The sequence below is a fragment of the Manis pentadactyla genome, chromosome X (assembly GCF_030020395.1).
Source record: "Manis pentadactyla isolate mManPen7 chromosome X, mManPen7.hap1, whole genome shotgun sequence".
NCBI lineage: Eukaryota > Metazoa > Chordata > Mammalia > Pholidota > Manidae > Manis > Manis pentadactyla.
This window is the reverse complement of record NC_080038.1, coordinates 145,292,908-145,315,800: the sequence shown is the minus strand read 5'-3', so window position 1 is coordinate 145,315,800 and position 22,893 is coordinate 145,292,908. Positions and strand designations below refer to the sequence as shown.

Genomic DNA, 22,893 nt, shown 5'->3' with positions numbered 1-22,893 from the left:
CAAGGATGCAAGGATGGTACAACATTTGAAAATCCATCAACATCATCCACCACATCAACAAAAAGAAGGACAAAAACCACATGATCATCTCCATAGATGCTGAAAAAGCATTTCACAAAATTCAATATGCATTCATGATAAAAACTCTCAACAAAACAGGTATAGAGGGCAAGTACCTCAACATAATAAAGGCCATATATGACAAACCCACAGCCAACATCATGCTGAACAGTGAGAACCTGACAGCTTTTCCTCTAAGATTGGGAACAAGACAGGGATGCTTGCTCTCCCCACTTCTATTCAACATAGTTCTGGAGGTCGTAGGCACAGCAGTCAGACAAAACAAGGAAATGCAAGGCATCCAGATTGGTAAAAAGTTAAACTGTCACTGTTTGCAGAAGACATGATATTGTACATAAAAAACTCGCAGGAGACCTAAGCTCAGAAGAAACTCACTAGGTTAGTTTATTGGTCCACAGAGGGGTGAGCTCTCAGCGAGGACTGCATGGAGCAGGCCAGTCTCTGCAGTGCCTCACTCGACTTTTCGCAGGTGGTGAAAGCTCTGCAGAGTCCTTTCCACGGCATCATCCATGGTGACCAGTGGCTGGTAGCCCATGACCTTTTTGGCTCTCTCACAGCTGTAATAGTGGAACGTACCAGACAGTGCAACTCGCATTGGGGTGAAAGTGGGCTGGAGCTGAATGACAGGACTGATCACGGTCACCAGGAGAGACAGCAGCAGGGCCAGATAGTAGGCCACCCAGTACGGGATGTGGTACTTGGGGGCCTCATAATTGAGGCCTGTCAGGATTCGGGACAAGAATGTCCAGAAAGGGATGGGTTCGTCATTGGTGATGTGAAAAGCCTGGAGAGAGAACAAAAAGTTAGAAGCTTCTCCCCGCTGGAGGGAGAGGTCCACAATCAGTGTGTGGAGCTTAGCACAAGCTGCTGGCTTAGCCAGGTCCAATATTTTGGGAAATCAGTGGCTGTTCCCTGCCTGCTCCAGCTCAGAAGTACAGGGGATATTCAGCCCACACAAACTGCAGCATTTCACGCGGTCCTCAAATCTGCCAATGTCAGCCAGTGGCAGAGACACCTTTTGGATTTGCATCTAGGGGCAGCTTTCAGGTGTAGAGAGGGAACGCGATGCAAGCTTTACCTATCGGCTAGGATTTTAAGTGAAGCTCAGAGTATACCCTGGAAGGTATGTTTGTTAATTGAATAACTGTGTTAATCATGGTAAAACTTATGTTCAGATGCAGTGAACGGGTCCTATTACATTTCTCAAATGTACTGTGGTTGGCCAAAACCAAAGCCATACCAACCCTACTTGCCACCCTAAGAGTTATATGAGTAGGAAAATGGCAGAGGTCCGGGAGGAAAACATGAGGCCCAAGTAGGGGAGATTCCAAAGGTCATGGAAACCAGGAAGATGGGGGCCATAGGAGCAGGAGGAAAGGGTGAGGGGGCGGCGTGGGCTCTCCCATGTCTATGAGAGCTGACCTCCCCCACGTCCATCCTGCCCACTGGCATCTACACCTGCCTCTCCAAAGGGATGAGAGGCATGAGCATGGGTGGGTGATGGGGGGAAAAAAAGGAGACTTCTGGAATGATTGGGAGAGTGGGTAACAAGTACCGCACTTAGGGCATGTGGGACTGTCTCGAGTATCCAGTGGCACCCTTGGCTGGCAGCCGGGTCATATTACATGGAGCACTGTGGCCTGAATTTCTGTTCAATCTGAGCTCACTGGATCCATATTTTGCCTGCCCCAAGCAATGTGTGGTACTGAGATAACACACTGTGGTGACACTCAACTCCCTACCCAAGGGGCTCAACCTTGGCCCAATGGGATCCTAAAGTAGGTGTAGCAGGATGCAGGATCATGGAGGCAACTTGCCAGAGAATCCAATCACAGGGAAAAGAAATCCAAATATGGGCAAACATGCAGGGGAAGAATGCGGTAGGCCAGTTGCTGCCGAGCCGGGAGGAGCAGGCACCTTACCTTCCCCCCCAAGGCTGTGTCTCGGGCGAGGCGCTCTGCAGCCAGGATGTGTCCATGGACCACGTTCTCCACAAAGGTGAAGTCCACCAAGTTCTCCCCATTCCTGTGGGCATAGAGGGCATGGTTCCACTGGGCTGATACCACTCAGCTGCACACCCTGCAGAGCCCCTGCATGTGGACTCAGGGCTGCTCTCAGGTCTCAGCATTTGAGAGGTTGCTACCTGTAGAACAGCTGCCATCTGCCTTGGCAGTGTCAGCCCCTGGCACACCTAGACATCTGTAATAGCTGAAGAAGAGCAATGGGCCGGGGCTCCTGGGTCAGTAGGGACAGCAGGACATGTAAGGGCCAACCAATGCATCTGAAAGCCTGGTGCCTTGCCGGCCCCGTCCCAGTGTGGCCAGCACTGAGGCCATCTGCCCTGGGCTCCTATTTGCACAGCAGCTCTTCAACTCCCTCCAGAATCCTCTGGGGCAGCGCCTGTCTTTGGCCTCACATTTTCTACCACCGGGGCAGCAGGGAGGTGGAGCGAGAGGCAGGAAGGCAAGGTGGCAAGGCACAGGGAGAGGAGGGGGAAAGAAAGGGGGAAAAGTAAAGGAAGGGGGAGAAGGCACACTGGGGAGAGGGCCAAACTGTCCCCGTGTGCAGAGGCCCTTCTGCTGGCGCTTCCCCCTAGGGGCAGTGTCACTGCTCCACTTGCCTTGGTCTGTGGGCAGACTTGCCCCTCTGAGCCTGTTCCCTCCATTTCCAAACAAGGACACATACTTTTCCAGCCTATCCGAGAGGACGGACCGGGCTTAATAGGATCCTCCCAAAATGTATGTTCCCCCTGGGACCTATGAATGTGGCCTTATTTGGAAATAGGGTTTTTGAAGAAGTAATCAAGTTAAGATTAGGTCATCCTGGAGTAGAGTGGGCCCTAAACCCTTATAAGAGGGCAATTTGGACACAGATGCCCGGATAGAAGAAGGTCATGTGAAGACAGAGCCAGACACTGGAGTAATGTGTCTATAGGCCAAGGAACGCCTAGCACTGGTGGCCACCACCCAAGGCTGGGAGAGGCTGAACCGATTCTCCCTCCAAGTCTCCTGAAGGAACCAGCCCTGCCCACACCTCGATCTCAGCCTTCTGGCCTCGTGAACTGGGAGAGAATTCATTTCTGTTATTTTAAGCCCCCCACTGTGTGGTCATCTATTGTGGCAGCCCCAGGAAATGAACCAGAGGGCAGTAGAGGAAGCCACATAAGAAAACAGCGACCGTGATTGACCCTTGTTATGGCAGGCTCAGGAGGTCACGGAGAAGAGCAACTGTGGCCTGACTTACCCAATCACAAACTTCATCTTGCCTTTCCTGGCTGCTTCGATGAGGATGGGGACCAACTGTGGGTCCCTTGGGCCAAAAATGCCATGAGGGCGGATGGCTGTGGTTAAGAAGTTCCTGTCAGGATCATTGGCACCCAGCACTGCCTGTAGGAGAGCACACAGAGCGTGTCCATGGCAGATGTACTACAGAAGAGAAGCAGCATCTCCCACAGGGGCCACAGACACCACCCACTTCCCCAGGCTCCATCCCACCCCACCCCCACCACTATAATAAAAAAGTACGGTAGAGACAGCTGGGTCAAAACCAGTACGATCAAAGAGAAAGGCCTGGGTTTGGGTTCAAAGACTAAAATGCACAAATATAGCCGGGGGAAGGCGAGCGTTGGCAGCAGTTCAAGCCAGAGATCTGAGGGTTCCAGTTACTGGGTTAGCCGTGAGCCTCCAGGGAGGCTTCTGCCTTCGGCGGGGCTCCTGCCTCAAGCTCCATGTGCTGACTGCACGTTCCCACCTGTCCTGGGCTGCTCCGGGTGGCTCTGAGTACTACCTCCTAGGAAGGGGCTCTGATGAACCCAAGAAGGCCAGGAAGAAGGGACCAGGAAGGTGGAGGGTCCGGACAAAGAAGGGCAGCGACTGGAGAGCTACAGAGGTGGGCCAATACAGATGCAGTGCTCGGAGTAGTGTCTAACTCCTATTAACCACTCAAGAAGTGGAAGCCATTATTCCTATCATCCACTTTCAGGAAGAGAGAAAAGATGTGTTCTGCTGTGGCTGAATGGACAAACTAGAACTTTAGGGCTTGAAGTACAGAGAAATGGGTTTTGCTTCCAAAGTAAACTTCCCAAATGATTTGTTGTTACTGGTAAAGATGGGGGCCATGAAAGTACCTACCCTGATGCAGCTGAGTGCCAACAAAATGAGACGGCCCCCATCCACTGGGGCTTACCAGCCTGGTAAGGAGGTTGTGGGTGCCCCTTCTATCGCCTCACCTAGGATTTCTACTCTGTGGCGGCAGAACTCTTGTACGTATTTTGGTCCGAGCAAGTTCACCCTACTTGTTGACTGCACTTATAGTGGCAATGCAGTGGCCTCGTGACCGATGCCCAGAGCTGCTCTGGCTCCCCTGCGAGGGCTCTGGTCCCCACGGCAGTGCAGGAAATGGCTAAGCCTTTGAATGCACTCTACCAAGGTTCAACTCTTTTGCTAAAGAGAACAGAGTTGAAGGGGTCTTGATCAACACAGCACTTCATTTGTCATCAGTCAGGAGGTCTGAAAGCCAGCTGTGGGGGGCTGTGTGCCAGCAGCTGACCTGAGGCTCCAGGAGGGTCACTGATGCAGGTGTTACAGCTCTGCTTATTTCCTGTTGGGGACCCAAAGGCAATGCTGGGGTGACACTGATGGTCTAAGCCATGGCTGCTGTTTGGAGCGCCTGAGCACAAATGGTGGGAGTCCCAGGCACTGTGGATGAGAGTGCAGTGTGCAGAGGAAGCTCCGGTGCCCCTCGGGGCACGCCTGAGCAGGCGGGAGCTCTGCGCTCTAAGGAGCAGGGTGGCAGAGCCAAAGGCTGGACCTCCACACCTGGACTGGGAGGCCCTCGAGTCTCCCTGCACAGGAGTTCCTCTGGGACTTCCCAAACTGGAGTAATAGCAAACAGGCGGGAGGCAGCTGGCTCTTGGGCAACACGGGGGGACTCAGGCCAATTCTGGTTTGATATATACTGGCTGTGAAAGAAAATCTCAGTGGTTGTGATATGCTGTCAACCCACGGGAGAGGGGAACTCCCAGCTACCCAGAGAGAGCTGGCCATGAGCACCCATGGCTTTCAGCTGAGGTAATATCCTCAAGGTCATGTCCTCCCTTGACACTAGCCCTGGAGCCAGCTGCTGTCAGGGTCCCCAGAGCGAGCCTCAGAGCCCAAAGGCTTGGTGCTTGTCACTCAACCCAGACTGCCACCAAACCAGGTGCCCCTGTGTGAGGCAGGTGTGCCAAGTGTTAAAATACTTTTCCTTAAGGCAAGATCCTTCCATTGTTTAACTTAACAAAAAGGGAGCAGGGGCAGGAGTGCTGCTCAAATGAAAATATGCTCAGTGTGGTAGGTACAGTTCTGCCCGCATACTCTGGATACCATAAATTGCCTCTGATTTCCAACTTCTATCACAAATGAGTACCCCTGCATGGCACAGAGGTGGAGCGCAGACTCCAGAGTTAAACTGTCTGGGGTCAGCCACCTGCTAGCTATACAGCATCAGGATGGTTCTACATCGCCATGCATTAACTGTCCTCAGCTGTAACCTGGTGACCACAGCAGTACTCCCCTTATGGGGCCACTATGAGGTTTAAATGAGGTGGTTCCTATGAATGGTTAGAGCAATGTCTGGCCACATGAAGCTATATGGTTATTATTTTTAAAAGTGAATTTCAACCACAAATTTTTCTTCCCAGGTGTACTTAGGCCACAGAATACTAACTTCATATGTTCGTAAACATTTTCTCTTAAGAACCTAAACCGTTCAGATGTTCATGGGCCTCGCTTGTCACTCACTCAACCAGTTCTCAGGTACGTACTCTCTCCTGTAGGATCTTGGTCTCTGTGTAGTAGTCAATGGGTTTCTTGGCATAAGGGAGGTCTTCAGTGCCATTCTTGATGTCGATGCCCTCAAAGATGACACTGGCACTGCTGGTTAAAATGAGTTTCTAATAGAGGAGAAAGGAAGATTTACAAAAATATGAGTCAGGAATGATCACTATTTAAACACTGATGATCACGAATGAAAGCAAATTAAATGGTGCCTGTTCACGACCTCTGAGTGCTAGGTGCCATGCGAATTATTTACTGCAACGCCCTCCCTTTTCAGGCCTTCCTAAAAGAGAAATCAAAAGCCACCATATTTTGCATCTATGTAGACTTGAGACACACTATGGTACCACATTCTGAAACAGAGGATTTCACTTTTTTCCCTCCCCTATCACAACTGAGGGACGGAATAGACCTCCATTATTCATGGGCTCCCACTGTGGGAGTGAATCTCCGTGGGGAAGAACAGCCCACAGACTTTGAGGGAGATGTCTATCTGAAAAAGAGCCCTGGGGATTCTGATGTCCACCATGGCCTGTCAGCACACCCACACGTGCACACCTATGTGCCCACTTGAGAAATGCTATTTAAAAGGAAGATGCTCTCTTATGAGGGTTCCCAGCTTGTAGCCCTCTGCCGAGGGCAGCTCATCCAGCACTGAACACCACTAGCTCAAATTCTACCTTTACCGCCTTTACCCAACATTGCACTGGAAGTCCAAGTCAGCATGGCAGGGTAAGACGAACAACAAGGTATAATGATTTGAAAAGAAGAAACAAAACTATCCCTATTCACAGATACTGGAAATGTCTATGTAGAAACACTATAAATATACAGAAAACATTAGAGTTCAGCAAAGTTGCTGAGCACAAAATCAATATACAAAAATTGGCTCTATTCCTATGTATTAGCAATTAAAAATGAAATATGAAAGATATTATTTCAATGACCAAAAAAAGAGGTACATAGGAATAAATTTAAAGGATGTGAAAAATCTTTATGAAGTGTAAAACTTTACTGAAAAGCATTAAAGAGAGATTAAATAGAGGTTATGTATTTGTGGATAGGAAGACTTAATATTGGAAAAAATGTCAATTTTCTCCCAAATTACCTTTAAGTTTGATGCAATTACAGTAACAATTCCAATAGGCTTTATCAAGGAACTTGGCAAGCTGACTTTTCTAAAAAGTATATGGACAAACAAAGGGCTAAGAACAGCCAAGCAAATTCTGAAGAATGTGGTTTGGGGGTAACTTATCCTACCAGATGCTGAGAGGCATCCTACAGTTTGCTTAATTGAGGCAGAACACGATGGCATGGGCAGAGATGGAAACCAGTGGAGTGGAGGAAAGAGCCAGGAAGAGACCCAAGAAGGGCGCCAATGTCTGAGACGTGCTGGGTAGGGTGCTAAGCAGTCGGGAAAGGCTGGATCGCACAGTAAATGGTGCTGAACAAGAAAACACTCAATGTCTCCCTCAGCCCATATACAGACAAATTCTTGGTCGAGTAGAGATTGAAGTGTGGGAAGCAACACTTTAAACCTTTGGGGGAAAAAAACCACATTAAACAATCTTTTATCTCAGTGCAGGGAAACGTTCCCTAAACACAACACAGAAAACATTTCCTGCACTGTTGGTACCCACTAAGCTGCCAGAACTACACGCATCAAGACGGAAAAATACCAAAGACATGCTGTTGGGGAAAAAGGCAAGCGGCAAGAAGATAGACTCAACATGGTATCATTTTTTATAAATTTTTTAACATGCAAACCAATACCTTATGCTGGCCACACATGCAGCAAACCCAGATTCCGAACAGCGGTTTCTCATGGGTGCGGATGGACCCAATAGCATGGAGGATAGGTACACATGGGGCTTCAACTCTACCAGTAATGTTGCTACTTGACCCCTGTTCTGGGGGATGGGTGCTAAATCATTCTGGAATCCTTTCTGGATGCCTGGGATGTTCCACTTTCAGCAAGGCAGCAGTATAATTCAGAGTTCCATACGGACACAGTACAGGGGAAGGCACCTGGGATGTGGCATCGGAGGGTCTGATTCGAATCCCATCTCTGTCATTTACTAGCAAAGAGACATCACTTAGCCCTCTAAATCTGGTTCCTCACCTGTTAAGTGACATTAGTAACTCCTGGTAACCCAACAAACAGCCAATCAAGTGACAACTGCAGGGCAAAGTGTAAGGGCTCGCTGTTCTATAATCGAGCTTTTCTGGGGGTAAGCCCAGAAGAGCTCCTTCTCTGCTATTCTTGCCGGACCAGCTGACAATGCCAGGGGCTGGCTGGTAACCTAGGGATTGTTGGGAGAGAAACCCTCTGCTTCACTTCAGTCTTTTCTCTCATTCACACAGCACCTATGGTATACGGCACTGTGAAGGTGGGGTATTTGGCTGAGAGGGAGCTGTTTTGTCCAGTGGCTGGTGCCCTGTAAAAGTGATCCTGAGAATAAGGATTTATAACAATGCAGCAACATACAACATGATGGAAAGGTGTACCCATTCAGGTCTAAGTTGTAACAGGTTTCTGTTAGCTTAAAGTAAAGTTTTTCTTTAAAAATATAAGCAAGATCTGGAAAATAGTATGCTAATTCTTTAAAAAGGCTAAACACAGAATTACTATATGATACAAGAATTTCACTTCTGCCTATTTATCCAAATAATTGAAAGTAGAGATTGGAGCAGTTATATGCACACCTATGCTCTTAGCAGTATGATTCACAATAAAAAAGGTGGGAACAACCTAGTGTCCGTGTATGGATGAGTGGAGGAACACAATGGAATGTTATTCAGCCATGAAAAGAAGGAAGTCCTGGCACACACGCCAGCGTGGAGGGACCGTGAGGACACTGTGCTAGTCAAGTAAGCCAGATGCAAAAGGTATAAATAGGGTCTGGGTCAACTTCTGTGAGATCCCTAGAGTGGTCAGATTCATAGAGAGAAAGGAGAACAGACGTTACCAGATGCAGAGGGGAAGGGGAGACAGGGAGCTGTTGTTTAAAGGGCACACAGTTTCAGTGTGGGGAGACAGAAAAGCTTTGGAGAGGAATGGATGGGGGGAATGGTTGTACAAACTGTGAATGCACTTAATGCCACCGAACTGTACACTTAAAAATGGTTAAAACAGTAAATACTGTTTATATAAACTTATATATTTACCACAGTGTATGTATGTATATACATGCATACAATACATACATATAGATTACCGCAATAAAAGAGCAGAAGCAGTATCTAAATTCTGTAGCTCTTTAACCAAAGACTAATAAGCCCTAGGGTCCTCAGATGGTCTATTCAGGTACAGTTGGAATATCCTAGCTGAAACTGGCCCAGTAGTTGCTAGAGCTCAGTGTTTAGGATCTTCACAACACTTCAGGAAGCAAGCCTGGCGAGGCCCAGGAGGACAGCAGGAAGAACCCTGCTCCCCACACAAGTCCCCGGCAGCACTCCCTCCAGCTTTCCCCTTACCTGAACCCCAGCCTCTTTGCAAGTTTCAATGACATTCTTGGTGCCAATGTAATTCACTCTATAAAAGAGTTCCTTGTTGTTACTGGATGGTGGGGGTGATGCACAGTGGAAAACTGTGTTGACACCTTTCAGAGCTGGGTACAGATCCTGGAAAAGCAAATGACGACAACAAAACAATCAGTCCCGTTCAAGACAAGTAAACAGCCTCCTCACACTCCCAGTCTCCAATCAGTGGCACATAGGTGTCTTGCCCTTTTATAATTCTACAGTTAGCATGGATACAAACCATATTGTCCCTTTCATCATTTCCTCCCCACTGACTGGTCCCCCCAAAAGCTGGCTTGGCACACAAGAAGCTTGTGGGATCCAGACAGAGGCAACATCTGTGCCTCTGTGCCCCATGGTGGTGGGGGGCACACCTGAGGGTAAAACTCCTGGGGAAGATGAGCTCACACATACAAATCATGACTCATAGGAGAGTCCCATACCATGAAAGACAGTGTAAACAGCCAATACACAGAAGCATTCCTCTCTGTGAAACTAGATATAAGACAGCAACCTGGAAGGGATTGAAAACAGGTATGTCTAATTTACTGCTCACAGGAACCAGAGCTCCCTAGAACAATGGCTGATTAAAGATCTGCGGCAGGAATTAGACAAGACGAGCTGGGAACACCTTGTCATACCAGAAAGTAGAGAAGCTAGCCAAGACTCCTGGGGTCCTGTTAAAAGATTATCGTGGTACAAACTGCCAATTATAAAATAAAAAGTCGTGGGGATGAAGGTATAGCACTGGGAGCTGTCCGTAAGATTGAAATAACTCGATATGGTGACAGGTGGTAGCTGCACTTATCGTGGAGAGCATTTCATATTGTAGATAATCGGCAGGTCACTATGTTGTACACCTGAAGTTGATGCAATATTGTATACCAACTATACTGCAATTAGAAAAGCAACAAGGCAAACAAAGGACTCAAGAGCCAACTTGAAGAGGCTCCCACTGGCCAAGGAGGGGACACTTTGATCAGTCAGAATAAGAATTCCTTCTGCAAACTGGTTAATAAAGGGAAAGAGTCAAGCATTTATTCTGCGTAAGGTACAAAGATTTGATCTAATAAAGGGAATGATAGCATGTCACCATTTTGCAAAACCTTAATCAATAAGATCTAGAAATGATCATACATAGATATTAACATCACCAGGAGAAAAATAAGGCCTGAATCCTGGCAAGTTTAGAAATCAGAGAGATAAGGAGACTGAGTAGGGGGAACTGGTGAGGCAGGAGAAGAAATGAGTGGGTGGGATGGCCTGCATGGTAGGTGAAGACCTAGCCGGAGCACTTCCACAAGGCAAATGGAGGGAGCTGTCAAAGGCGGCAGGCCCAAAGGGCTCTCTGAGCTCTGCTTTGAGCAGGAGAGAGGTGTGGGGTACTGGCTGGAGTGGGGTCTCACATCATGATGCTCTGCTTCTGGAAGGTGTCGTTGTGTGTGCAGATGGCTGCCATCTGGTAGAAGGATAAGCTGCTGGTGTGGGAGAGAAGGGTGGGAGCGTCCTTAGTGGAACTGCTGAGTAGGGAGGAAGAGTAAGGCTCCACTTGGCACCTAGAGTATCTGCAGAGGCGTGTGACACAGGCAGGTCTGTGGATGTGGAGCCAGGAGGCACCACAGGGCCACTCAAAGGCCACGGCTATGAAGAGACAAAAAGCTTGTTTTTCTTCTTCAGCCCCATTCACCTGCCCAGAAAACCCCAAGGAGGGGAACTGGATTTAAGCAGGGCTGGGTTTATAGCTAGGAAGTACAGCCTAATGGGGAGGCTTAGGTGTCTGCTTGGCTAGGCTCCTGTCCCATTATTCCATCAGCACTAGTCTAGGCTTTGCTGTGAAGGTAGTTTGGAGCTGTGGTTAACTCTATCATCAGTTGGCTTTAAGTGAAGGAGATTATCCCCCATTATCTGAGTGTGATACATCCAATCAGCTGAAAGGCCTTAAGAGCAAAAACTGCGGTTTCTGTAAGGAGTTCTCCCTCAGGACTGCAGCATGAGCTCCGGTGCGACTTTCTGGCCTGCCAGCCTGCCCTGCAAGTTTCAGACTCACCAACTCCACAATCCCAGGAGCCAATTCTTTGCAACAACTCTCATTCCCTCTCCTGCTACACAAGCAAGCAAGGTGGTGGGGACACGAATGGCACATGGTAGAAGATAGCCAGTTGTCTGGGTGGGCTCAAAACATTGGTGCAGTGGAGGCCTCTGAGGGCATGAACTGGTGGTGCTCAGAGTGCAAGAGAGATCACAGAGAGGACACATTTATGGGTCTAGGGAGTGAAGAGACATGGAGGCCGAGGAGAGGTGAGGTGACGGCACTGGCAGGGTCATCTCTGCGAGTACTGGACTTGCCGACAATGAGGATGAAGCCCATACCGGCTGGGAGCACAGATCACTAAGAAACGAGATGGAGTCGCCCGGGAAGGGATGGTGGTGGCTGTGGCAGGGTGCAGGGATACGGACAGTCTGCTGGCATCAAAGCTGGAGGGAGCTTAGGGCAGAGTGAGGGCAGTGGCCCAGAGGAGTGGGCAGTGTGGGAGAGAAAATGGCCTGCACTTTGACAGGGCTGCAGGGGAAGCCGTGGCCTTAAAATTCATATAACAAAACTATGGCAAATGATACAATGTTAAGAATGGGCCAAGGATGAGAGCCCAGAGACAAGCTGAGGGAAATCGTTCACCATATATACAGCATGCAAAGGGCTGGCGTCCCAAACAGGAAGGGATTACAGATCCATAAGGAAAACAAGCCCCCAGACAAATGGGCAAAGGTCAGCAACAAGCACTTTGCAGAAGAGGCGGAACGAAGGGCCCGGAGCCCGGCAGCCTGGGTGGGGAGGCCGCGGGACTCTAAGCAGTGCCAAGCTATCATTTTACACCTTTCCCAACAGCAAATACCTAACTCTACGAGCATCAGCAGTGGGTGTGCGTCACCGGGGATCCTAACCCGCTTGCTGGTGTGAATAGAAAATTGACATGGCAGCTTTGTCCACTGATTTGGCAACATCTATTAAAATTCAAAATATTAATATTCTTGTGACATGGGTAAGGCTTGAAAACATTATACTAAGTGAAAGACAGTACTAAAGGACAAATAGTGTATGCTTACACTTCAATGAAATGTCCAGAATAGGCACATTCACAGGGACAGGAGATGAGGGAGTGCCAAGGGCTGGGAGGGTAGGAAAGGAAAAGGAGAATGACTCATAAAGGGCCTGGAGCTCTTCTGGGTGATGGGAACGTTCTGGAATGAAACAGTGGTGGCAGGTGCACAACTTTGTGAATGTACTAACAGCCACTGCATTTTGCACTTTAAAAATGTGAAGTTTACGAATGTGAATTACACCTCAATAAACAAAAATTAGACCCAGCAATTGTACTTTTGGGTGTATACTCTGAAGCAGCAGTCAGCACAATACATCCTGTGCACAACTTTGTAAATGAAGTTTTAGTGGCACCCAGCCACACCCAGTGGTTCACTGGTTTCCATATTGAGCACTGCAGAGTGGAGTAGTGACAGAGATGACTGCTATTCATTCTAAGTAGTAAGAATGTGGGTACATGTTAAATCCTTTCCTATAACTTTAACATTTTTCAGAATCAGAAAAGAGTTTTTGGAAACAACAAGTTGGCTAGCCTCTGAGCTGGGGAAGTGGTTGGTGGGTTCCCTCTGCGGGCCTGTGGGGAAACAGCAAGGCTTGGTGATCCATTACCTGTTGGCAGCAGAGGTCACCCAGAAAAAACTGCACCTGTGGGTTGTCGAACCCTTGCCGCATATCAAATACATTGACAGTGTAGCCTCTTGCCAGCAATTGCTCCACCATGTGCTGCCCCAGGAACCCAGAGCCTCCAATCACTGTGCACTTCTTGGCCTGCGGAAAGAGAGGGATGGTGGCGGGTACAGGTGTGGTGAAAACTGGAAGCTATAATGAGCCTAGACTCACGCCTCATGAGCCACTGTCACGGTAGGTCCATTTCTTTGCTTGCTTGTTTGAAACTCTTCAGCCAAGTTGGAAGCTTTATGTAATTCTGCCGTTCTATCATCAGTGGCAACCCCTTCTCCTAGAGGAGAGGAGGCAAAGAGAGGTAGCAAAGATACTGAGACAGACTTTGGCTGGATTGGATGACCCAATACATGCTGTGTGTTTAATGAAAGGAAAGGAGGCATCTCTGAAAGAAATTAAACCACCTATGATCAAAACTGGACAATCTTAACAAAAAACCCAAAAGTGGGTCCCGACAGACCCCCCAGGCACTTCCAAGGCAAAGCAAAGCAAAGCAAACACACCACAGCATGCCACCCACTCAACTGACTCCTTTCTGCATTTAAAACAGAAGAAGCAAGCACAGGCTCCACACTTGCAGGAGAAAGTCAACCCCTTTCCCTCCCCAACCACCATGGGACTGGACTGTGTGGCACTGGGTTGTCACCTAACTCCTTCTGGCCTTAGTATATCCATCTAAGGCTGTGTTGCCCTCTGATGGGATCTCTTGACAGGGATTGGTGAGCTGTTAATCAGCTCGGCCCAGAGCTTGGAGCTTCTCTAAGTGCTAAGGAAGTTGATGCATCAGGGAAGAACTATGGTGTTTACATTTCAGCATCCACAACATGTGCACTTTCCTGGCTAAATTCCAATTCTGGCAACTGGAGATAATGGAAGAACAGAGCCTCCAGGGAGTCAGTGCAAAACTATGGCTGTTGCACACTGATTAAGCTGGCTACAATTGTCCCTAAAGGTGGACCTGTGATATCCCTCCTCTCTGAGGTCTTTGTGAAACTGTTATCTGGACTTCCTTAAGATGACAAATTCCCATTCTTCCTAAACTCATGTATAGTAAACCAAAGTTGGTTGTGGGAACTAAAGATCTTAAGGAAATTCTGTTCCTGATTAAAAAACAAACAAAACCCCTACTTCTTCCTTAAATGCCTATACAACTGAGATATGCAGCAAACACAGAAGGTAACAGGGTCCTTCTATAGATCCGTGCCTCCCAACCTGGTGTCCCATGTGGAGACGGCTCTGTAGCTTTAGCATCATATGCTCAGGCATGTGTAATCCACTGACAACTGGCCTCACTATTCCACCCCGCCCTCAAGTTATCTTCTTAACCCATCCTTGTCTACATTTTATTTTGATTACTCCCATACACCTGGAGTCATATCCTGTGAAATAAATTTACACCTTGACTGAAATTTCTAAGAGATCCCCAGAGCACAGGGAAATTAAACACACAAACCCCATTTGACCCCCTTTTTGGCAATTGCTTCCCCACCGCCACTCCTCACCAGGCCGGCTATACAGGCAAATGCAGTTTTTTAGTGTAACTGAGCATCTCTGCTTCCCAAACTGATTCTTCTCGGTTTACTAAGTTTGCTGAGCCCAAAGAAGGTCAGAACTAGACATGTTTTGATAGTATCCCAAAGGATTTCAGACTCTCTTGTTTATATTATCTGGCATCTCTAGTTACAGTTGCTTCAAGGTTGACAGTCTAATTAAAAAAAAAATCAAATAACCTTGCTGTTATGTCCAGTACAATTTCATTTCATGATTTTACATGTGAGCAATCCATGTTTTTCTCTTTGACAGTGGTGTGGATTCTTTTATTATACTAACTTGGGGTGAGTGGGCCAAAGACTGCTTTTCAGAGAGTTTGTAATGATGAGAAGTGAACTGGCGTTTACCACAGAGAAGTCAGATGTGTGACAGGACAATGTCTTTAATCACACCTATAATGTTATGTGGTGATAGGAGGTTAGGTAAAATAACCCCTTATTTTGCATGGTCATTAAAGATGATGCAGAGGAAGCGGGCACAGTGGGCAAGAAGGAATATGTACTAACAGGTAAGAATAAAACTCCAAACCGGAAACAGAATGGGTTACTGAGGAGAGTTATAAAACTGACATCTTAGAGCTTTAAGAATAGGAAAGAAAGCCATCTACACAAACAATTTTAATTGCAATATGATCTTGAGATAAAAGAATGGTCTAGGCCACTGGGTTTCTTCCAATCTTTTCTATATTCCTTTGTCTTTAGCTGTGGGCCCTGTTTTCACAAAGTGTTACACAGAGGTATATATAAGTTAAGATGGAAGTGTTCCTTTTATTTTGGTAGTTTTAATTTATAACTTTTACTTCCTATAAAGTCAGCCAAGGAGAAAGAACAACCATTGAAATCTAGATTTTTTTTGGTTGCTGAGTATCAGTAAACATTCAGACCAATCAGGAAGTACAGATGGAAGTGGCTCTGCTGTTTCATCTGATCATTAGCATCTCACTTTAACTTCCAAATACAGAGGCACAGAGGAGGCTATACTCTGAGCTGCACACCAAAACTAGGGTTATCTGGTGGCCCACGGGAACCTCCTAGGTATCTCTAATTTATTAACATTTGATACAAACACATTTTACCTTGGTGCGACTACATTTCTTGGCATTCGTTAAAAGTGAACTGAACCAAACCTTTTGCAGATTTATGTAAAGAATCTCCAGGAGGCTTGACAATTCCTCAAAGCCCTTTCTGATGCTTGTGACACTAGACCTTAGGAGGCTTTGTTAGCGCCACTGTACGTGCAGAGAAGGCTTCTACCATTCTACCCAGAAGCCCCGTCTTGCCTGCTGGAGGCCACAGGAAGGCAAACTGAGGTTCCCAGCTGACGGCCAGCAGTTACTGCCAGGTATGTGAGTGAGACGGCTCAGAACTCACACCCCAGGCAGGTCTCCATGTCTGCAGCTGTGTGAATGAGCTCCGGGGAGACCACCCAGGGACCCCATCGCCCCCCGCTGGGCCCAGCCCAAACCACAGAATTATGAACCAAGAAATGGGTGTTGTTTTAAACCACTACATTCTGACATTTTTTGTTACACAGCAGTAACTGATACCTTAAAGATATATACTGTATACAGAAAATCAACACTCAACCCACTGATGAATTTAATAAGTGTATCAAATAACACTTTTCACACACAGCGAAATATCAGTGGCTTGCAGATATGTATGTGCTTGACTTTCCCCTTACTGGTTTCGGTTAGCCTTTTCTGGTGTCAGCACTCACTTTTGGAATGTCTTCTGTCAAATGTGTCCGTGGGACCTGGTCTCTCATTGGCTCACCAACTGCTTGTTCCATTTCAGCTCCAAGCATGGTCGTGCTTGCGATGAACTTTTCTTAAAGACAAACGTAGAGATAGACATTTATATTGTACAATCCAAAACACCTTTCAACTGTTAAGTGTTTTGTGTGGATGCCACCCCCTGGGTTGAGTTTTCAGAGCTGAACCGTAGCTGTAGCTGTTGGATGAGGCACTCAGCTATCTTTCCTGAGGCTGGGCCTCCAGCTCACTGCATGCTTGGAGTAGAGGATGTGAAATAACCTTACTCATCGGTTATAACAAAAAGAACATCTTTGGCATCGTAGCTTTTCCCACAGCACTCCATGCGCTTCAGTCAGATTGTCCCTTGTGTTGACCGTTAGATTGTAGCAGTGCAGAGGGAAAGGCACAGACCTAGGGAGTCCTGGGCTCTGGGACTGCCTCATCACACGCTGGGGAAATCTGCCCAAGTCGTGTCTCTTTGTTGCAGCTCAGCTTCCTCACCAGGAAAATGACCTAAGTGCTCAGCCCCACCATGCCAGGACATGGGACGGTGGGAGGCGAAGACTGCGGCAGGAGACGGGCTCTCCTTGGTGACAGTAAGCCACCCTGACGGCGTGTGGAAGAACTGAGTGTCTGGGGCCATCAGAAACCCTCAGGAAGTGGTCAGAGTATGGCGGGGACCAAGCAGTTCACACACAGAGCACAGCAAAGCACACCAGCTGACGAAGTCCCACACTAATACAAAGCAGAGAGTAGTTTAAAGAGAAGCTTTGGTGATGGCCCTTAGGATGCACTCCTCTCTTCACTCCCCCATAACACTGAATTGCAAAGAGGAGCCATTAGATTTTGGGTTATGACATATTTGATGTTGCACCTGTTTTCTTGGTAGTAGTAAATTTACTTAAGTCATGTATCCCTTAACATCTGGAGACAGTAAAAACCACGACAAAGAAGAGTCTAACTCTCATCAAAGGCTAGATTCAGAGAACACTCTGGCAGCCAGTGTTGCTGGGGTCTCAAACACCGTGATGGCTCTGATCCAGTTCCACCGCTTTTGTTACACACACACACACACACACAGAGTCATGTGTCCCTACAGGCAATGATTTTGTGGGAGGTTGAAATGTCCTTGAAAATGGATGTTTGGATCCTCAGTGTCTGATGGGGCCATTCTGAGGAAACACATTTCTGAAATCATAATGAAAGTTATCATAACAATTTATTTCAAAACTTCACTTTCTGGGGACCTTTTCAGAATGCATATAATGAATAAGCAAAGTTGGCCTATAGTTCTATGCCTCTCCTCTCTCTCTTTTTATCCCATCATCCTCCTGGTGTTGGCAAGGGGCGCTGCCATCTTTTCACCCTCACAGAAGACATGTTTCCATGGGAGATAGAGGTCTAGCAAATGAGCATGCAGGAGTTCTGTCTGTCGTGCTTGCTGCTGTATCTCGGCATGAAGCACACTGCCTAGAACAAAGCAGGCACTCACTTTCCAGTGAACTCATGGGTACACAGTGTATGTACACGCCCAGGCAGACCTCCTTCTGTGCTTCACCACATATATCCAGACACAATCTAAGACACAGGAGCCTCACTGGGGGCAAATGGGTTTGTTATTTTTCTGATGGTGCTGTGCTCATGAATACCCACTGCTGGGTTCTTATGCAATTTCCCCTGATGCTGAGGGAAGCAAGAGGAAATGAAAGGGCAGGAGGCATGTGGAGGGATGTAGTCACAAGCCAAGGACTCCTGGAGCTGCCATAAGTGGCAAGACGTGAGGAAGAGTGGCAAATGGCCTCCCCTAGAGCCTCCAAAGGGAGCGCAGCCCTACAGACACCTTGATTTCTGGCTCCTGGTCCCCAGTCCTGTGAGAGAAATTTCTGTTGTTTTAAGCCACTGAGTTTGTGGGCATCTGTTATAGCAGCCCCAGGAAATCAAAGCAGGTATTCTTTGCATTCCTGAAATGTCAAATAGCACAGCTGCCAATCCCATAGTCCACTGTACTACCAGAAAAGCAGGAAGCTGTACACCTGTTCCCCTGCCTCAACCTCTAAGGGCAGAAACTCATCCTGCCCCCCAAGGATCCCCACTGTTCAAACAGCGCTCATGTAATCCTCAGCCAACCAGCCTCTTGTAAAAACAAAAACAAAATGGAATCTACTCTGTCTCAAATTACATACAAGTCATTTTAAAGTTTGTAAATACTCTGAGCCAAAGAAGCATTTTGGTGCTACTTTAGTTGTCTCTAGGGGCTGGTGTACCCAGGACTAGCTGAGGGAATGAGTCTGACCCCACTGGCAAGTCCCCCAACCTAAATCCCCCATGTGATATATGCTCAGGTTAAAGTGAAGACCAAGAATAGTTCTAACTGAATAGACAATTCTCCAAAAAAGACAATCTTTACAAATGGCCAATGAGCACATGAGAAGGTCCATCATCACTAATACTAGGGCGATGCAATTCCAAACCACAATGCATACCACCTCACATCCAGTAGGATGGCTATCATCAAAACAGAAAATAACAAGTACTTACGAGGATGAAGAGAAACCAGAACCCCTCGTCTGGGTGTATATATGCCAAAACACTGAAAGCAGGGATTTGAAAACATATTGGTATGCCCACTATTTGTTCGTGGCAGCACTATTCACAGAAGCCAAAAAATGGAAGCAACCCAAATGTGCATTGATGGATGAACAGAAAAACAAAATGGAATACTAGCTTTAAAAAGGAAGGGAATTCAGTCAATTATGGAATGGGACAAAATATTTGGAAACCGTATATCTAATAAGACGTTACTCTTCAAACTATATTAGGGACTTTAACTCAATAGTAAAAAGAAAAAACCCAATAGCTTAATTAAAACATGGGCTAAGGACTTGAACAGACACCTCTCCAAACAAGCATACAGATGGCCAATAAGCATATGAGAAGATGCTCAGCAAAGATGAAAGGGAGGCCATGGAAAGCAAGTAGCCCAATGTCCTCCTTCCTGCTGAAGCACATTCCCAACCACTGAGTCCTGGACACAAAAGGGACAGTCTGTCCATTTCAAGCCAGATAGAGACAAGTGTTCCCCCGTCTGAGAATGTGGGAGATCAGCTGCTTTGGGAAGGGTAAATGCAGAGTGACTCAGAGGCATGTACTGAGGCAGTCAGGGCCCTGACTGCTGCCCTGTCTGAGTTCAGGGCGGGAAGCTGAGACGTGGCTCCTGCCAGCTCATCACTAGTCTGTGGACAGACAACGCCTGTCTGTGCAGGAGAGCCACAAACAGGACTCAAGGCAAAATGACTTCCCCAAAGGATTCAATCAGCCCAACCTTGTCCTTTCACAGACCTGGGATGTCCATGTGTTTCTATTAGTCTTTTGTTTCTCCGCTTGTCTTTTTACTCTTAGGACACAGAAAGGCCCTGGCTCTGAATCTGCAGCAGCCACCAGAAAACCCTTCAGCGTGCCTGTGAGATTTAGCTTACGCTGTTCCCTCCACTTGGAGGATCTTCCCTCCCACCTCCACAGTGAGCTCCTCCTCATCTTTCAAGGCCTAGCTCAACTGTCATCTCTGTGAAACCTCCTCCCCCTCCCTAGGCCAGGTTAGCTGTTTCCTTAGCACTTGTTTCTGCTTCCACTCCAACCCTCTGCACACGGGTTTATACTTTTTCCCCATGTTCGTCTTGGCCCATGAGGTGGCGAGCCCCTGGAAGGCCAGCAAAGAGCCTAGAGTGGGATACGGGTTGAACTGTGCTGCTGCAGCTGGTCTAAGAGGCCTTGTGTGTACGGCAGCAGTCCTTCCTGCCAGCTCAGAGCTGCTGTGGAGCTCACACAAGCTGTAGTGGGGAAAAGGGGAGCTGCAATGTATAAAGGAACCCTGTGTGTCAGCTCGTTCCTTCAGGTGTTCCCACACAAGTCACTGACTGTCATCCACTGCCAAGTGAAAACTTGCGTGAGACACAGCACAGACCTTCAGGGACCCACCATCTAGTGTGGGAGACAGACTTGGCAGAGAACTGCAGGAGGGCCTTTGAGCTCTGATGAAGGTAAACCCAGAGCAGGATGCCTAGTCGAAGAAGGCGATCCCTAAACTGAGTTCTCAGGGCTCGGAAGGAGTGAGGCAAACAGAGGGGGTGGGTGTCCTGAAAGCTATTCCAAGGATGAGGTGATGGTACATGGCCAGTATGTTCTGGCAACTGTGTGACAAGTTGTGTCACAGTGAGTGTGAAGCAACATTGGGACCAAAGTTGAGAACAGGAAGGGGCTGTGTTATCAGGTTAGGAGGAGATGGGGGAAACCCTGGAAATGGTGAGTAGTGGTGAATGTTAAGATAGGAAAGATCACTCTGGTTGCAGCGTGGGGAAGGTTTTAGCCAAGTCTAATGCTCTAGGCATGCCAGGAAGGGGGAATGACACAAGCAAATTAGAGAAGAATCAATACGGCTCGAAAAGCTGCTAAATGTCAGGTCCTTCTACATAAGAGTATGCTGTTCTGTTAAGAAACATAGTTAGGAATCATAAGCATCGGTGTGGGAGACAGTACTGGTCTCATTCATCAGATGAGAAACTGAGGTTCAGAGAGGTCAAGGAACTTGCCCAAAGTCACACAGCTGGGAAATGGCCAAGGCAGAACTCGTGGTTGTTCCTTCTACTCTGCCAGGCTGCCATCCCGCAGACTGAAAAATAGGGCAGGGAGGGACACGAAGTTAGAAGGCGGGCAAAACTGGGCAGAAGGCTCGGAGGCCAGGCTCAAATGTCAGGACTTTACTCTGTGGTCACGGGAAGTCTCTGAAGGTTTAAGAGCACGGGGGTGACCTGAGCAGAGCTGTTCACTGGGTAGATTAACCTGGTGGAGCAGGGTGGACGAGACAGGTGAGGAGCAGGAAATGAGCAGTCATTCAGCCAAAATGTATTGAGAACCTAATATGTTGCACGTCACTGCGCCAGCTAAGATGAACCAAGCAAAGATGCCTGCCCTCATTGGGCTTACCTTCTAGTGGGTGGGAAATAAAGAACAAAACAAGTAAGTGGAATATACGGTAGGTTAGAAGGTGATAAGTACTATGGGGGAAAAAAAGTGGAGCAAGGTGTAGGTCTTAAGTGTGCTGGAGACTGCAGTGCTAAACAGGGTGCTAAGGGTGGCTCACTGAGAAGGTGACAGTGGAATGGAGCAAAGACATGGAGAAGGGAAACAAGTGGACCAAGCAGACGGGCAGCTGGATCCGAAGTTCTAAGACAAGAGTGTGCCTGTGCATTTGAGGCCCAGCAAAGAAGCTAGTGTTCAGGGGAGAGGAGGGACATGTCATGCCTGGCCTTGCAGATGATGGTGAGGAGTCCAGCTTGTACAAGATGGGAGGCTGCTGGTGAAAAGCCTGAATTGGGAGAGGAGCAGCAGAGGTGGAAAAGAGGAAAAAACTGACATGTGAGGGGGAGAAATGATAGAACTTGGAAGCTGGTTAATGGAGTGAAGACAGAAATAGAGAGTCGAGTATAACCGAAAGGGTCTGGACCTGGTTCATGCTCAAAGGCAAGAGGGCAAACGGCAGGTCAGTGAACCATTTCATTGAACAGATGCTAATAAAAACCTCAGGGCTTCCTCAGCTTAGGAAACTTCAGCTGTGTCGTGGATGGCTAGAGTGGAGGCAGGTAAGGGCTGAGAGCCCTCCTACACTGGGCTGGCTGAGGAGGGCCTCCCCTCGCACCCCCCCTCTTATCATTCTCCAATCATGCCTCACACTTTCAAACTTCTCGGTGACTGCTCACGAGGGTGTCTGGGCCTGGAATGTTCCTCCCTGTCCACCTGAGTGTTTGGGTAGCAAAGAGAGTTTATTTTGACGCCTTCTTCCCCCCATGCTTGCTCCTACCTCCCTCACTCTCCTCAAAGTCACAGGCGCCTGGGCTGCTGTAGGCGGGGCGAAAAGTCAGCGATCCTCTCTTGGAATGTGGCTGGGGGACGGGGGTGCTCTCCAAGGGGCATCCTCAGAGAAAGAGCCTCGGCGGACTGGGGTTCTGCCAGCCGTGCAAACCTCGGTGACAATGCCCGGCACGTCCATTCCCTTCGCCGGGTGTCTGTTCCCCCGTGAGTAGTCTCCCCCCGACACGCAAGGTCACGGTCTTCTCCGACCCTGGTCAGCCTGCCTTAGGCGAGCCCAGAAAGCCCCGGCACAGGCGCGCCCCCCGCCCCTCGCCCTCGGGCCTGGTCGCGCACAGCGGCGGCCCTTACCCGTCCGTGGGCCGCCCCCGGCCGGCCTCAGCGCGCCCGCAGCCAGCGCCCGCCGAGCTCCCGCCGCCCGCGGCCGCCGCCTCCGCCCCGCCGTCGGGAGCCGAGGGTCTGCAGACGCTCCTCCACCCTGGGATTGGCTCGGCGCGGCGCCGGCTCGACGAATCGGCGCCCCGGGC

General features: G+C 48.3%; 1 protein-coding gene across 1 annotated transcript; it reads right to left on the bottom strand.

The window, feature by feature from the left end:
- Nucleotides 1-441: 441 nt before the first annotated feature.
- NSDHL (NAD(P) dependent steroid dehydrogenase-like) lies at nt 442-22,849 on the bottom strand. The gene is made up of 8 exons (XM_036887266.2): nt 22,718-22,849; nt 16,468-16,577; nt 13,126-13,284; nt 9,375-9,521; nt 5,885-6,013; nt 3,325-3,467; nt 2,004-2,106; nt 442-865 (listed from the first exon to the last, which is right to left on the bottom strand). The coding sequence occupies exons 2-8, from the start codon at nt 16,552-16,554 to the stop codon at nt 533-535; spliced, it is 1,101 nt and encodes a 366-aa protein (XP_036743161.1). The 5' UTR covers nt 16,555-16,577; nt 22,718-22,849; the 3' UTR covers nt 442-532.
- Nucleotides 22,850-22,893: the final 44 nt, after the last annotated feature.

Excerpts from the sequence above, each read along its gene's own strand:
- NSDHL (XM_036887266.2), bottom strand. The coding sequence starts at position 16,554 with ATGCTTGGAGCTGAAATGGAACAAGCAGTTGGTGAGCCAATGAGAGAC. Across the intron at positions 13,285-16,467 it reads TGACAGAAGACATTCCAAAA|GCCAAGAAGTGCACAGTGAT; the intron begins GTGAGTGCTGAC and ends CTCTTTCCGCAG. Across the intron at positions 9,522-13,125 it reads GTGACCTCTGCTGCCAACAG|GATCTGTACCCAGCTCTGAA; the intron begins GTAATGGATCAC and ends TTGCTTTTCCAG.